At 41.3% G+C, this 17,500-nt stretch overlaps 1 protein-coding gene across 1 annotated transcript in view; it reads right to left on the bottom strand.

Annotated features, from left to right (window-relative positions):
* LOC115003427 (T-cell immunomodulatory protein-like) overlaps positions 1-17,500 on the bottom strand; it is an 82,279-nt gene that overhangs the window by 13,518 nt on the left and 51,261 nt on the right. The window contains exon 4 of the mRNA XM_029425186.1: positions 16,768-16,919. Coding sequence (XP_029281046.1) covers positions 16,768-16,919 — 152 coding nt within the window. The remainder of the gene's footprint in view (positions 1-16,767; positions 16,920-17,500) is intronic.

Here is a 17,500-nt window from a genome sequence, read left to right as displayed (position 1 = left end):
TGAATCCCTTATCTTCAAGCGCATTTTTATTTGTCAAATGCTTTAGTTTATGACCAAATACCTGCAAACTAATAACATTCCCATCATCATCAGCTGAACTTTGTGTTGAGCAGAGCTGAAAGGATGAGACAATTTAGCGATTAGTCGATCAACAGAAAGATAATGGCCAACTATTTTGATAATTCATGCAAGTAGGTTAGCCTTAGTGTTTAGTGCCACTTGGGGAAGTACTGCGTACTAATACTAATATGGATAATTTGCTAAACATTATACCTATGCAATCTGCTTGTTAGCATCGTCATTGCGAGTTAGCTTTCTAACATTAGCATTTAGCCAGTCAGTACAGCCTCACAGAGCAGCTGTAGACTTGTTGCACTTTACTCCTTACAGATCACCTATCAACCAAACGGTTGTACTATGTCCTTTTTCCTTTGTCTGTGGAGAGTTTGTAGGCGCTGGTTTTGCTCTTTGTTTGTCACTGCTCAGGCGAACTATCTGGTTAAATCCATCCCAAACAGCACGGGGACCCAGGTGGCACACTGTACTGCAGAGGAATAATTCCAAGACCTGGACGCTTCCAGCCATTAATGGAAAACATTACATAACCGGGATATAGATTGAATTACTACTGTGTTACATCAACACCTGACAGGGGACAGCAAACCAGAGATGTATTTATAGGCCCACACTGAAGATTACAACTTCAAAGAAAAACATGTGCTTGCTGTTGAATGAAGCACACACAGATACACCTCCGCACATTTTGCTGTAATAGCATTGCAGCGTTTCACACAAGAATGGGCTATAATGATATTCTTTAAAACTAATCGTCAAATGGCAAACACCCTATTTCTTTATGCTATTACTAAACAGCTCCCTAGAAAGCCGCTTAATTTTCTTTGTTTGGGAAGTCATCTGAGGCCAAATCAGCCTCCCACCAACAAAGCTGCACTTTTGAAAGAATGAAAATATTGTGCAGAGCTAACAAGGCAAATGGCTCGCGCTATTCCAGTTTCCACCCCGGTATTAGCAACAACACGAGAGACAAACACATCTACCCTGCTTCCAACATACAGAGACGGATGGATTTTAAATGGCATTGCCTAGCAACAGCCTGCTAAGCTCTTGGCAGCTGCTTGGTCGGGTTGCATACTGAGAGACGGAGACACACTCGCGCACGCACACGCACACGCACACGCACACACAGACACAGACACATACACACTAGAATTTAATGTGATGGAACTCATCCAGGCATCAACACGGTGAAGAGCAGTGAGCTTTACATAACCAAGAACATTAATTGTTGCTCTGCTAACATGAGTGGGCACAGAATGAGGTGTTGTGTTGACTTAAACTCTGAGTTTAACACATTTTATCTGAACTCAGTACAGAGACATTACAATACAGCCAAGTTCACTGCTTTCCACTACATAGCATGACAAAGATACCACTAAGGAATATATTTTTTATCATTTCCTTTCAGTTATAAATCAGTGCAAACACTCATCTAATTCTAAATACAAGTTTTCTATTAGGAGGTGTTTTATTTAAAAAACTAGAGGTCACAAAAGTTTTATAAAGTGCTCATCAAGGAATACAAGACAAAGGAAAGCCCAGTGGTAAAGCAATACAGCTAACAAAGCTGCTAGCTAGCTGTAGTAAATACATTGCCGACAGTATATAATATTTGGAATCTGTCTGTAAAGTCTATCACACCGTTTTAAGCTTTTTTTAATGTTAAAAGTTCCAAAGCCAGACCTGTGGTGACGGTCTGTGAAGATACAGTTAGTGTAGTCTGTAGAGTGTAAACAGGATATTAGGGGGTAATCATTAAGCTTGCTTTGTGTGGTGTGACTCACCACTACTTTGTAATTATCACAGGGTTCCGACACATTTTCTATCTCAGAATACCGTTTGTTTTTCAGACTCCATTTTCTAGACTTTTCTGCAGATTTTTCAGGCCATTTTTGACTTTGTGACTCTTGGTGCAGACAATGCTGTGACAACACTACAGTCCTGTTGCCCTTGCTTATAGCTTACAATTGCCACCGCCCCAATTTTGGAGATGTCAAAACAATTTCAAAACAAAGTTGCATCTGGCTTTCTATATCCATTTACAACCCTTAGGCATCCAGCCTTTATATTTGGGATTGCCAAGCCAGAAAGTTCGATGACGACCCACTGTCAAACATCTTGCACTTAGGGCAATTCTGTTATGCAGGCTGTGACGTACAGCGTAAAGGCAGCAAGCCGTACTTCTTGCTTTCGACCACATCAAGCTCGCTCTGGCCCGTGCTCTCTCACAGTGGTAAATATGTTGGTGGCGTAAATGCCATGAAAAACACTCTTCTTGTGTGATCTTTGTTTCTACATATTTTTTTTTTTTTTATATTTTAGAAAACAGAATAGGGGCAATAGTCTGTAAACCCAAATATGTGTCCATACCTCCAGACCTGGAAATCAAATTCCATATGTTTTCCGAGTATGGTGTATCATAATAGGACAACTTTACCCCCCATAAAAATAATAACAATAACAAATCACAACCACATTATTGGTGGGAAACACAACAATTATATATTTTACCCAAAAATGTTCAGCTGTTTGGCGGCACAGACAAACCTGATCTCATAGTTTAACACGGCCCATATTCTGGTGAGCGAGGCCCCGTAAAGAGCATAGATGAGTGACAGAAGCAGAACAGACAGACAGGCGGACAGACAGACAGACAGACAGGCAGGCAGACAGACAGGCAGACAGACAGGTGGACAGACAGACGGACAGGCATACAGACAGACAGACAGACAGGTGGACAGACAGACAGACAGGCAGGCAGACAGACAGGTGGACAGACAGGCGGACAGACAGGCAGACAGACAGACAGACAGACAGACAGACAGACAGACAGACAGACAGACAGGGTAGTAAAACTTTTCCGAACAAACCGTTCTCTATAAAATACACGTTTATCACATGGCATGAGACAGGCAGAAGAGATGAGGACAGAGAGGTTTGTTGTGATTTTGCTGTGCAACAACCCCAAGCAAAGGTTAACTACATTATTCTGTTACTGTCAGACACTCAGTGACCTATAGCCTGAAGAGTTCTACACACAGATGTGTGTACGTGCCATGTTTTGTGAGTGTGTCTCGTCCCGATGTGCCACATCTCCCTAAGGCTTTTTCCTGTCTTGTCGTTGATTCAAACTCTTTTGCAAAGAAACGTGTGACATCTGAAGGTGCATCTTGACAGACAATAACAGTTCCCGTCACTGGTATCTGCGATTAGGTAATAAATAGAAAGGACATTGCTGCTGTCATGTAGTGGTGTAACATCAACCGAACAGAAATCACTTAAGTTCAGCCATTTCCATCTGTGACCTCATTTTGTATTCCAGAAATAGCTCCCCCTCGCCACATACTGCTACGTGCATGGCTACATGTTACATGTACACTCTTGCATACACACACACACACACACACACACACGCACGCACGCAGAGCAGCCCAGTGAAGGTTGGAGTGTGACATTTAGACCATTTCTCCTGCAATAGGGGGCTCTTATGAAGCTGGGGTGGACCATTTCAACATCAAACACTCACAGCCAGCAGGATGCTCTGTCTCCCTGAGGGCAGTGGATGAATAGAGTGTGTGTGTATGTGTGTGTTTCCCTGTGAATATGAATCCTACCTGAGTAAAGAGAGTTTCTGAGCTGCTGCTGCCCTGAAAGCAACCTCAGTGCCTATAAAAATAGCCTAGTAGTCTAACCACATCTATGCAGCGCTCTTTGCTACAAGGAAACAACAGTTTTCTCAGCCATTACAGCGGAGGGCTGTAAAAAGCTGCAGGAGCTTTGTTCTCCATCGACATCATTACATTACTAACTACATTTTATAAGGATGGGAAACAGGAAGTTGTGCGAGGGCATATTCCCACTATGCTGCTTTCCTCTAGGAGATAAGGCACTGCCGAGACAACATTTTGTGCTGATATGGAAATTAAGCATCTTGATGTGTGCTTTGTTTACATAATGATCAGCTACAGTCGCTGCATGCAGTGCTTCATCAGTGCCACTGTCCTGGAACACTTCACACAAAACCCCATAATTCAGCTAAACTGCTTCCATTCCGACTTCCAAACTATTACAATCACTACTACTAGTGCTGAGACGATCACATTTGTTTCACTGCTACACACTAAGAGCTGCTGCTGCTCATCAGCTCTGTGGTTGGCTGGCTCACAAACACACTGCATGTCATATTACATTTTCATCTTCAATGCCTGGTTGTATTGGTTGTTATTGACGTTGGGTAATATAGAGAGGAGGTGAGTGAAATCAACACCATTTAGATCTTCATAGTCACTTATTAGTCCAGAGTGTCTGACTGCATAACAGTATCCAGTGGGTGTTTTCAGAACGAATACTCCTTGATTTAGGCTAAAATGATATGAAACTTTGAGGAAATACTTAACAATAGCGCGTTTGAGGTCCGTCCATGCCAAATGTAATTGCTTTAGGAAACTCAAATGATCATGCGTTTGACCAGATGGTTCTCCTTCTGCTGGCAAAACACAAACATAGTACGGACACAGTGTGGCATCACTGGAAAGAGCGGCAGGCCTGCTGATAGGACCACGTGCCTTCGAACACCAAGCCTTTATTTGATCCATTTAGTTACTCACTCAGGTATTTATATTTTTGACACAGTCGACAGCCTGTTATTGTTATTTATCGCTACTAAGCCTCTACACCTTGAGACCTCAGTTACACCTGTTATTTACACTCCTGGTTTGTCTCAGTATCCCGTCCCAAATGACAAAACATGTACTTAGTTTCAGCAATAAATAAATGACAAAATGTAGCTTTATAACAAGGACAATCTTACATGTCTTCCCCCGATACAGTAGCAGGACTGATTCCTCCAAACAAATTCACTACAGGCAGATTACAACAGTCTGGAACCGAAGGAGAGCTTTTCATGCATCCTCCCTGCCTTCATGCAGCATCCTCCACACACATTACAGTATTTCACACACACAAACACATATTCTCCCCATCTCTCTCTTACACACATATACTATACATGCAGTCCTCTCATGCTCAATCCCTCAGAGAGCCCTAAAACCTTAACAAGGAAGATTTAATTAATTTTCAAAGTAAATTGGTGAGCAAAGAAGGGGCCATTATCTCCATGCGGCAGTTGTGTGTTCCCTTGGAGAAGAGCATTTCTGGTGGTATTCAGTGCAGCTTTGATGTACACAAAGATGGCGAGAGAAAGAGACCAAGGAACGTGCACACGCTGATTGCTCTCCTCTGTGTCTATCTTTACAATGAGAGAGCAGGCAGATGGTCAATATTTTGCTTAAAAGATTTCAAAACACTTGGTTACAAGGCTTTTTGCCACCGCGTCTCCGTGTCGTAAATCCTACAGAGAATACCATATTATCATATGCTCAAGGTATTTAAAAATAATTGGAACTCATCAAAGGAAATCTTAAACAAAGAGCTTTTGCTGAGGCATTGTGTATTATTGGGCCCATTGTGTAACTTGGTGGTAGATATATTTCTAATTCTCATGCTTACTGTATATAACAGAGAAATTATATAAATGTACCTAATCCTTTGAACGTTAACATTCTTTGCACATTTCTGCACAAAACTACCACTTGTTAAAACTGCACAGCTCTCTCATTTATATTCAGATATATTGTATATATATGATTATAAAACGGACATGTCAAATCAAGCAATCTGATTGGTTCTTAGCCGTGGTATAATGAGCGTATATCACGGGTAGAATTGTAGTTACTTTTCACAACAAGTCAGTATCCCTCCGCGTCTGAGAAAAAGCTACAACCGTTACAGCTGTTAAATTACGTCCGTTAAGAAACAAACTTACAAAGCTTTACTCTGGAGGAGTGGATCGATCAGTGCCTATCTCCAGAGAAAACAGCCCCTAAAAGACGACATGCAGAGCTACGTGAAGACCAAATGGAAAAAAACCAAAAAGAACATCGTGAAGCAAACAAAATGCAACGGAGGGACTATTTTATTTTGAACATTATTATTTAATAATAAAAACTATTTAAATTGGAGTGTGTATTTTTCTTTCATATTGCCACACTTGGTAACCGTTTTATAAAAGCAATAGCTCACGACAGGCCATGGTATATGGTCATTATATCACAGTTAAGGGGGTTGTACCACGCCCCTTAACTGTGATATAATGACCATATACCACGGCCTGTCATGAGCTATTGCTTAAATATAGTATTTTTTCATATTTGTATTGTAATCTTCTTATACAGCTATATCAATTAAATTCAGATATATTTACAGTATTCTTTTTAAATGTTAGTGTAATCTTCTATGTGCATGTTTTTTTTATTTTGTATAATTGAAACTATGTTTATGTTATGCACCAAAGCAAATTCCTTGTATGTGAAAACAACTTGGTAATAAACAGTATTCTGATTTTGAAATCATTTTCACTCCAGCCGATATGCACCAGTGGAATATTATCAGCTATATAAACATCTGTAAAGTTCTGTCCAATTAAAGAGTAAAAGCTTCCTTCTAGACTCCTGCTTTTGTACAGATTGTGCATAGAGACAGAAATACCAATTTCTCCTCCAGCAGTAGACTCATACTCGAAATTCCCTTTAGCTGAAAACAGAAACTCTATTTTCCTTATTGTGTGTGTGTGTGTGTGTGTGTGTGTGTGTGTGTGTGTGTGTGTGTGTGTGTGTGTGTGTACGTGTGCGTGTGCTTGTTTGTGGTTAAGGTAGCGTCTAGCTCTGAAAGCCTTGGGGTCTGATCGGTATTTTTCTTCTGACATCAGCTGGTCGGAGCTAAAAGAGCAGAGGGGGGGCAGCGCTGCCAACTGTTGCCCACGCCACACTCTTCACTAGAATAGAAACAGCAAACAAAAACACTCCACACACACCTCATTATCAGAGGAGAGTAACACTTTAAAAACAGCACAACACTGACAGTTGACTGGCGTAAACATATCCACACCACAAATACGAATGCCCTTTGAATATTGACAAGAGCAAACACAAGATGTGGAGGGTGGCGGTGTAGGTGGGGGGTGTAAAGCATATTAATTTTAGAGCCAGTGGTGGCAGTGTCGCAACAAACATGTTTATGTAAATGATTGTTAATCTCTGCAAAGAGTATTTCCTTTAATCTTTAAATACACTGAGACTGCATCATTAAGAACGTTTGTGTAAGATGATAGTATTTGGGAAAAATGTATGTGTGCCATCTGTTTGATATATGTGAGGCATTGTGTCCTCAAGTCAACCTCAGTTAATTACATGACAGTATGTAGGATTAATGTCAATCGATGACAGACGTGAAGCACAGATTCTGCCTCTAACATGTCTCATGTTATTAATGCTGGTCAAACAGAAACATATGCGCCTATGTTTGAATACGATCGCTTAATAGGAACTACATTTTTTTTATTGGATGTTGGGGAAAACATTTTCATTGATTTATAATTGGCCACATTTACCCGAGTCTATAAATGCCACAATGAATTATGTGATATTTGGATCGTACAATTGACCTAATAATGCACTTGTGTCAGTTCTAATCATGTTTTGCACACCTTTTCTTGAATCCATATTTGAAAAACTTAATATTAATTGCCATCATACACTGTAGATTGCATGAACCTCACACACACAGAGCACTGGGCACTGTAGTAGGAACAAACAAACAGTATTTATGAAGACGTCTGTGATTCCGTAGCCACGAGAATATCTCCCTGAAGAAAGGGAAACTACAATGAAGGAGTTTCCAAAAATATCACACAGTTTTCTTTATCTTCATCTACGGTCCACATGGGCAACACATTCCCATCTTGGTAATCAAGATGATTTATTTCTGGCAAAATATTGAAAAAATCCCCTCCACTACAGTAAGTTATACATTATTGATAACTTTTAATTATTCAGCCCTCATGAGACAACACGCCAGTCCAGGAAAAAAGTAAGACAAGCATTAAATTAATGAATTATTCTTTCCACAGTGAAACTTGTAACGGACAACAATCTATTGAAGCCGACTGGAAGAAATGTTTTATGTCAGTATTCCAGCTGCTGGATTTATAGCCCCCAGGAAACAACATAGAATAATCTTAAGATTCTGCAATGATTCAGTTCCTCCTGCAGTGAGGGGGCCGTGATGTCTCTGAAGAAGAGCGGGAGCTTTGACATTGCCTTAACATGTTGATGCTCACTGACCCGTACACTAAGAAATTGTCACTTTGATGGTTTTCTATGGTGGGAGTGACAGAGGACTGAAGTAATGCTTGGTAGCTGATTACCTCATGCTAGAATATTCCCAGGCAGAAGCAACACATGCACCTGTTACAGGAAGTGAAAATGATTCTGGTTAAATCTAATATTAAGGATGCATTGTTAAACATAATGTGGTGTAAAGAATGTTTGCAAAGTCTCATTTACACCGAGTCATCTTTTTAAATGCGAGTGAACATGTTCTGCAGATTCCTCTCACAGATGGGCTCAATGTACCCATGCAGAGTGCAAGTGTGTGTTGATGTGTGTATGTGCCTGAGTGGGCAATGATGCATCTACGGCCCATTGTAATTTGTTAGGCTCATCCTGACCCGAGGTCATCTGCTGAGGTTAGACGTCAATGTGGATGATGACGGCTTTCAAAAAGCTTTAGTGCTGATCTCGCTCTAGTTTTCGATTGCTTGAAAAACACATGCTGGTGTGCACATTAGACACATGTAATTATATCTAAAGTCGCTTCAGGCAGATCACACATTCAAGCTGACCAATGAGGTGGATCATATATATTCACACACACACACACACACAGTTATTTATTAAGGAGTTATTCCTAGAAAGTACTGATATTTGCTGGTGTATCTACAAGACACTGTAGCAGCAGGTATAACTACAGCTCTAGGTCATATGTCATCTGAAGCATTGTCCCCTTTGTGTCACCTGTCGAAGCTTCTCACTCTTAATTTGATTGCTTGTGATGATACTATGAAAACAAAGTGAGCCGCAGAGGGAAATAGAACAAAGTAATAGTTATGATGGAAACATGGCTTCAATGGAAATCTGCAACACTACTGACTTGAATACGAAAGAGTCAGCATGAAGGCTTTTCTATCTGTATACATTATCACAGCGATGTGACTAAAGCTTTTTATTCACCACTTTGGTGATATTAGTAATTTAGTAAATTATACTATTATAATATCTTTTTTATTTTACTTTAAAATGTCCAAGGTCATTATTTGAGAAAATACAACATTACTTACGAAAAGAAAACAACTCTGCGTATTATAGCCGAAAAAAGACCATCAAATTCCATCTTCATTCATTCACTTGTTAGAATTCCCCCAACCCACTGAGCAGCACTACAGCCACACACACACACACACACACACACACACACACACACACACACACACACACACACACACACACACACACACACACACACACACACACACACACACACACAGTTGAATGTAAAATACTGCAGCACAAACTGCTGGTTTTGGTATCTCAACAATAACATGGGTTGCAGTTCCACCCCTGTTCATTGCTTGTTGGCTGCATTCATGTTCCATTTCTTTATAAACAATCATTTTACAAAGAGTTTTCTGTAATCCAGCAAAGCAATAACGCTACTAATGCAATTATCTCACGTAAAAAATATTATCCATTATTCATTTTAGTGAAATCATAATGTTAATTGTGACGTCTTCTTGGGTCCCTACTGAAATGTTTCTCACATTGATATAAGATGACATCTTTAGTTTCATACTACTGCTCTTGTTTCTGCATCTCTGTCTCTGTTACAGTGTCACCTCTTGTCTCCCCAACATCCCAAATGTGGGTTTAATAATGTTGGTCAGTGTTTGTGTGTGTGTGTGTGTGTGTGTGTGTGTGTGTGTGAGAGAGAGACAGAGAGAGAGTCTGGAGGCCCCGTCTGTCCTGCGACCTGGATATAATGTGGACCCTAAGGAGTCTAGTTTGAGAAGCTGCCGATGGAAATTACACAAAGATGAAAATGATAAACACACGCCGTCACACACACACGCCCTAAATCAGTCTTGCAGTGCTGAATGGCTGTGTTTCCAAACTGTAAAAGGATGATATATCCCCTTAATGTGACAGTTAGGTAGACCTCTTTATTAATATATTCCGAAATAGACATAATCCTTTAGATAAAAAAACCCAGATGTATTGCTACTGCCTATTGCTGACTGACAGCATCCAACAGTGAGTCAGCCTACTGTACAATTACACTTCAACAGTAAGTGATTCCTCTGCCCGCAACGGCAGCAATTATTCAGTGGACAGAAGAACTGAGTAGTTAGTATCAACACGTGCTACTTAAATACATTCAAACTTCAAATAAAACAAATGTGCATTCCAAGTTAAGTACACATGCTAAAAATAAGCATTAGTATCCCGAGCAACTGAAGAGCGATGTACAGTGGACTCTTTTGGGATCCGTGGGTTCCTACATCATTTGCTGGACAAAGTTCCCTCTCAGTGTCTGTATGCGAGTACGGTGCACTGAAGGAGACACAGTGAACAAGGTACGATGGAAAATCACTGACAGGTGGTGAAGGCAAAGCTTTCAATATAAGTCCATCTACTTTCAATTGTTCACCTATAGCTGTAAGCTCTGAGTGGTGACTGAAAGAAAGAGATCAGAGATTAAATGAGACACTCTGCGGGGTGTCAGGGGGACGGGGGGAGCATCTGATTAGAATGTCTCCTGGACAGAGGCGTTGGCGCCTCTGGGAGGAGACCCTGGGCAGACCAATATGCGGAAGGGTATTTGTATCCCATTTGGCATTTGAACGCTTTGGCAGCCCTCAAGAAGAGAATGAGGTCATGGCGGAGGCTATCTGGACTCTGTTTGGCTCGTTGCCTCCACCCCCAGACCCAAGTGGCAGAAATTGGATGGATGCTTGGCCCAAAAATGTTCATGTTCATTGCACCGTGCACATTCCATGCTATTCTATATGGTCAACTAGTTGTTTTGTAGTAGTAGCTGGGCAATCAACAAAAAAGCATTAGACAAATATTGCCTTCTGAAGTAATATAAGCAAATCACTTGTTTTGTCAAAGCCACGCCCAACACACATGAGCTATATCACAAAACCTCATGCATTCTCAGCCGACCTCCCAACTCTATTTATTCCTTCTGCTCATTGTTCCATCGATTACCATCCAATTACTCTCATCTCACACCCTCTACTCCTTCAGTCTTCCTATTTTAAACATTTAAATCAGCAATAATTTTTCTCGGAGGAGGAGTGACACGGACTAGAAAGACTTTTATCTGAAAAGCAGCTATAAATAACCACTTGGAAGGAAGAAGGAGTAGAGATGGAGAGGAAGACGAGAGAGAAAGAAAGAAAGAGGGGTGGAAAAGGGAGAGGGAGTTAAAATAGATCAGATGTGGGCTGTACACATATTTGGTAAGCAGAGGGCATTCGGTTAGTACTGCGTGAGTGCTGCTGAATCCAAAGCAGGCGAGTAGACAGGATGCATTTGATAAAATGTCTGAACAAAAACAAGCACATCCCATCGCTCAAAGATGACCTCTGAAACCTTGTGCCTTTACTCAAAAAAAGCAATGCAGATCAGAATTACTATGACTTTATGACATTGACTTGCCGGAGCACTAATACATTTCCCTACTTTATGTAGGAGTCGAGTATTCGACAACTTGATCTAAGGAACCCGATTCAATTTCCAATCTCACAGTTGACGGGAAAATGTGGCTGTGAAACAGAAGATCATTCCATTCATATAAGGCTGCTGCTTTGTTTCTCTCAGCAAATCACGATATATACGTATAGCCAACTTTGGCATAAATATCAGCCTATTAATAGTAATTTGAAAACAACTGTGCTTTCAATCAATCTCTCTAGTGTGTGTGAATTAATCACCATGTAGACTAAGTTGCTCTAATCAAATTTGCGAGACCACTGAAGCTGCATCTTGGCGGTGGCCTCAGAAAGGCTAAATGACAACAATATAAAAGGCTACCATTTCAAACTCATAGAAAACACTTATTAATCAGAGCACTCGCATAAGAAAGTAGGCCGAGCACAATCGGAGCGCTAAATATATTCTGAATTTATGAACGATTCTCTGTGAATATCAGCAGGGGAAGTGAGTGGAAACAGCTCTCTCTCTCGTTCACTGTCCCATCATTTACGTTCACCTACAATGGAGGCGATGGAATTACAGCCAAAAGCTCAGTTTGCAACCACCAAAAGCAAGCAGGTGAGGAAAACCGGGTTGTGTCCGTCTCACACAACACATTTCGCCATTTTTCTAGATACATAAAGCTTAAACACAACAAAACATAAATAAATTGGATGAACAGTCGACTATAGGCTAGCCTTGACTGTTAAGCTTTGATGTAAATTCTTAGTCGGGGACACACCTAATACACAGTAAGAACTTCCTAGAGAAGCCACCGACACCGTTTGGGGTTTTGCTCGTTGCACGTCACTGGTACTTCTTAGAGGTCTGGATTTCACATGTTCAGGGATTCAAACCAGAAGACATTCAAATACTTCTCTAACCTTTAATCCGTTCTTCTTTCTTACCACCCTGACCTCTTTTCATCTCTTCATCCTCATCCTCTGTATGCTGATCATGTAGTTCAAATTGTTACTGATGGGGTCAAATTGTATTGGCAAGCACTTCCGCAATGACATCTATGGCCCAGTGCGGGATTACAATGCTCAGGCTTAAAAATGGGACGTAAATGGAGGAAGGGAGGGAAAAAAGAAAGAAGCTATAGCTTGTGTGATTAGAGCTGGTCAGACAGAAGTCGTTTCTAGATGAGGCTGACTGCAAATAGTTAAGCCCGACCGGTTTTACTGGTGATTACTGGTATAGAGCCTAGACAAGAAAGTAGGGTTCACATGCTCGTGTCTTTTGAAGCTCTTACCCAACATCTTACTATTTCCGACACGCACACACCCCCGAAACAATTAGTATGCATAAACAATCACAGCCATGACCCCTTCAGCTATTTTATCTTCATCTCTGAGGCCAGATAATCCACATAGGTCCTCACACACACACACACCCACACACACACACACCCACACCCACACACACACACTAGTGTCCATGGCGTTAACGTCCTAGCACATGCTGCAGTGATTTTTAAAAAGGACTGGCCTATCAGTCGCCATGTCCGTAAACTGAAGAACAGTCACCTTAGCTGCCTTGCTCTCCCAGTCCGTGCTCTGGTGAACTGGATGGTAAACACTTCTTCATTATACTACAATGTCATAGATTCCTATTGCTACGTGCAACACATTTCAAATCTCTATCCAGCAGCCAAGGACTGTTTTGCACTGTGTCATGAATGCAAAAGTGTCAGCAATCACCTTAATTTATGCTTCATCTGATATCTTATGATTTATTAATGAGAAGATTGAATTAATCTCCCTTTGAAAACTGCTGTACTTTGAATATATTGTCATTCTGTGGGTATGAGGATGAGAGCTGTTCTTCAAAGGTTGTAATCTGAAACAGATGAAGACTGCAGAACCAATTCCAATTATTTGTTGCATATGTGTATCAGCATTAATATGTAGATACCAAATGAGTTGCATTTATTAAAATCATTATATTTAATTATCCCTGCTCTACTTTGTTTGATCATTTATATCAATAGAGGCGTTATTTTTTAATTTTAACCAACATGATAATATGTCATTGCAAGTACAGTCATTTCACAGTAAAGTAATGAGTAAATCCTCCATGTGGTGAAATAAAACATTTATAGATTTGAAGCTAAACCGATTTACATAAACCCTTTAAGTATGCATCTTGAGTTATTAGGTTCCAATCAATTTCACTTTGTGTTCCGCTGGAATACTATAGTTAGTGTAATCTCATCAGAACATGACATGTTGGCAACAAATGAAGCGAGTGTTGAGAGGATATGGATTTGCATGAAATGTATGATTCTCATGGCATCGATTTTCAAGTTATAACAATGCAAACACCATTTGTATGTAACTGTGTGTAGCATATGCAATCCCTGGATGTGGACTCTCTGAAACTGTGTGTCTCTGCACCAATGAGTCATGAAGTGAGGCATAGTACTGGAACCATCAGTTGGAGTGGGGTTCAGGGACCTACTTGACAGGATTCTAAGGGATCTCCTGCCAAGCAGGGATTAGTTTCATTTAAAAAATATCTCATTAATTTACTAGATATTATCTTAAATAAGGTCCTAGACCTAGAGCACATATGTCAAACTCAAGGTGGAATTATCTTTGACCCGCAGGATAATTAATGATTAATATTAGAACTGGTCCGCCGGTATATTGCACGCACCACTAATACTACAAATCCCACAATGCACTGCCACTGCGTTGGCGCGTTAAATCGAGGCCCCGAAAGCGCGAGCCCTTGCCACTCCCACTCTTTCATCAGCAGCCGTCAACTTTCAGCTATCCCACTACCCAAAAAATGGCTAAACGAAAGATGGACTTTGAAAACAGGGGTTTTCAAGGCAGGTGGGCGGCAGAGTATATGTTCGTAAAGGGCAAACCCGTCGGTCTTGTGTGCGGAGACGGTGTGGCTGTAATCAAAGATTATAATATAAGACGACACTATGAAACGAAACACCACGACAGGTACAAGCATCTGGACATGAAACAGAGGCTCCAGAAGGTAGAAGAGTTGAAAAGATGTCTGGTGTCACAGCAGGCTATGTTCACAAAAGCCAAATCACAAAGTGAGGCTGTTGTAAAGGCTAGTTATATTGTGGCAGCAGAGGTAGCTAAATCAGGCCGGCCCTTTAACGAGGGAGAATTTGTTAAAAACTGCACGATGAAAGTTTGCGACGTCGTGTGCCCAGATAAAAGGCAAGCGTTTTCAAATGTGAGCCTAAGCAGAAACACTGTTGCTGCTCGTGTACGTGAGCTTGCCACCAATCTACAACAACAGCTGGTAGGAAAAGGAAAAGATTTCATCGCATACTCCCTTGCTGTGGATGACAGCAGCGACACTTCTGATACTGCCCAGCTGTCCATTTTCATCTGTGGAGTGGACTCAAATCTATGCGTAACAGAGGAACTTTTGGGATTAAGATCAATGCGTGGCACAACTACGGGAAAATATCTATTTGAAGAGGTATCTAGGTGTGTAAATGAAATGAGGGCTGCCTTGGGATAAACTTGTGGGACTGACAACAGATGCAGCGCCAACGATGTGCGGTTAAAAGAGTGGATTGGTAGGCAGGATTCGGGAGAAAATGTGGAAGGAATACGGCGCAGGTGAGCTGACAACTTATCACTGCATCATACACCAAGAAGCGTTGTGTGGCAAAGCCTTCAAAATGGAACATGTACGAGCAGTCAACTTCATAAGAGCCAAAGGTTTAAATCACCGCCAGGTCTTTTCTGGAGGAGTTGGGTTTCAGAATATGGTGACTTGCCTTATCACACAGAGGTGCGATGGCTAAGCCAAGGAAAAGTACTGAAAAGATGTTTCGAGTTGCGTGATGAAATCTGTCAGTTCATGGAAAGTAAAGGGAAAGACACAACAGAGCTCCGGGATCAAAAGTTTTCTGTGTGACATCACGAGCCATCTCAATACGCTCAGCCTGCAGCTTCAGGAGCGGGGACCGTGTGATCACAGACATGTACGCTGCAGTGAGGGCTTTTAAAACCAAGCTGCGCCTGTGGGAAACGCAAATGCTGCAAGAAAAGTTGAGCCATTTTCCGTGCTGCCAAACTATGAAAGAGCAGGTCTCGCCCGCCGTGTTCCCAGTGCACAGTTTGGCTGAAAAACTCAGGCATACTTGGTGGCGACTTCACACGGCGATTTGCCGACTTTGAAGCCCCAAAAAGGTTCAGGTGCAGGTTTGAACTGCTCAGTAACCTATTTACAGCTGACGTGGAAAGCGCACCAACCAACATACAAATGGAGCTGATTGAACTCCAATGTAGTGACTCACTCAAGGCAACGTATGACTCTGTGGGCGCTGCACAGTTTCCACGTTTCATCCCAGACACAATGCCTCAGCTGCCCAAACTCTTAAAGAACAACTGTTCTCTTTGATGAAGATAAACAAAACATCACACAGGACTCGTCTTACTGATGAACACCTTCACTCAATCCTGAGGATTTCCTCAGCTCAGAGCCTGACCCCTAACGTTGATGAACTTGCATCCAAGATGAGATGCCAAGTATCTGGCTTAGACTAGTGTGCATCACAGAGCAGCAAACTGAGCTTTAATGGGTTTCCTTTTTGCACTTTTTTCTTGCTACCACAGGGCATGTTTGGTTTTTCTTTGAAGGAAATTATTTTTTGGCTGTTGTTGGCCTGTGGAAAAATGTTTTCATTAAAAATTACTTTGGAAAAGCTGCAGATAGAGCCATAAGAAATGTATGCAACTGATTTTTTATTTCATATTTAATGTTGATTTATAGGCAATAACTAAAGCTTTGTTAGTTCCAGGTTCAATATGTGCAATAAGTTCATTTCAATAAGTTTTGCAATAAACATTGAACCACTCCGGCCCTAGACTTGTATCGATTTTTTTATTTTGGCCCATTGTGTATTTGAGTTTGACACCCCTGACCTAGAGGAACCTAGCTGTGGGTATAATCCAAAATGACAAAAGCATTATCTACACATCTCAACCTTACACACATAAGTAGTATTTCTGCAGAACACGACACCAACAAATATCTCTCCTACCTGCCAGTGGTGTTGCGGAGGACTACCAGGGCATCAGGGAAGCCGTCCAGGTTGTAGTCCCCGAAGTGCAGGGCCATGGGTTGGCTGGGTTTCGCTGGCACAAAGCTCCAAACTGTGTCCTTCCACTGGAAATCCAACAGCACTGCAACCCACTGCAACAACATTTGGAAAAAGAAATCAGAATTAGCCAATACAACAGCGGACACAATATTAGTGACAACAGGAGGAAGGTTGAAAGAGACACAATAGACGAGCAGTGCAAAGTCCTTGTCGAAAGGTCATTCAGGATGCTTTCACACTTTTCCAAGGGGGAAAAAAAGATACATTGTTGAATTTCAGTTCTGGCCCGGTGTCTGTTCATGCTGACTTTTTACAAACAAATCAGGAGGAGTACACATGAAGTTAAACAGACTGACCGGTAACTCTTTCATTGGACAGTTGGCGATTGTCAGCCTGCATCATCAGGACCCACGAGGGGAAATCTAATTCTGGTGACGGACAGAAGCTTATGCAGCACTTTAATGCTTCTGATGTTTATACTTATGTTATTTTGTGTCACAAAAAGCTCATCAAGAAATAACTGAAAATAAGCTTCATTATTAGACTGCAAATGGACGGCATGTCTAACAGGTGGAGACCGTAATTATTCCGCACTTGGATGAAAGCACAGCTGCTTTAACAGCTTTTGACCTACAGTATTAATTAGGGAAAATCTGCCGCATACGTGCTACCG

The sequence above is a fragment of the Cottoperca gobio genome, chromosome 3, assembly GCF_900634415.1.
Source record: "Cottoperca gobio chromosome 3, fCotGob3.1, whole genome shotgun sequence".
NCBI classification, from domain to species: Eukaryota; Metazoa; Chordata; class Actinopteri; order Perciformes; family Bovichtidae; genus Cottoperca; species Cottoperca gobio.
The sequence above is the reverse complement of the archived record's forward strand: the minus strand, read 5'-3'. Positions and strand labels throughout refer to the sequence as shown.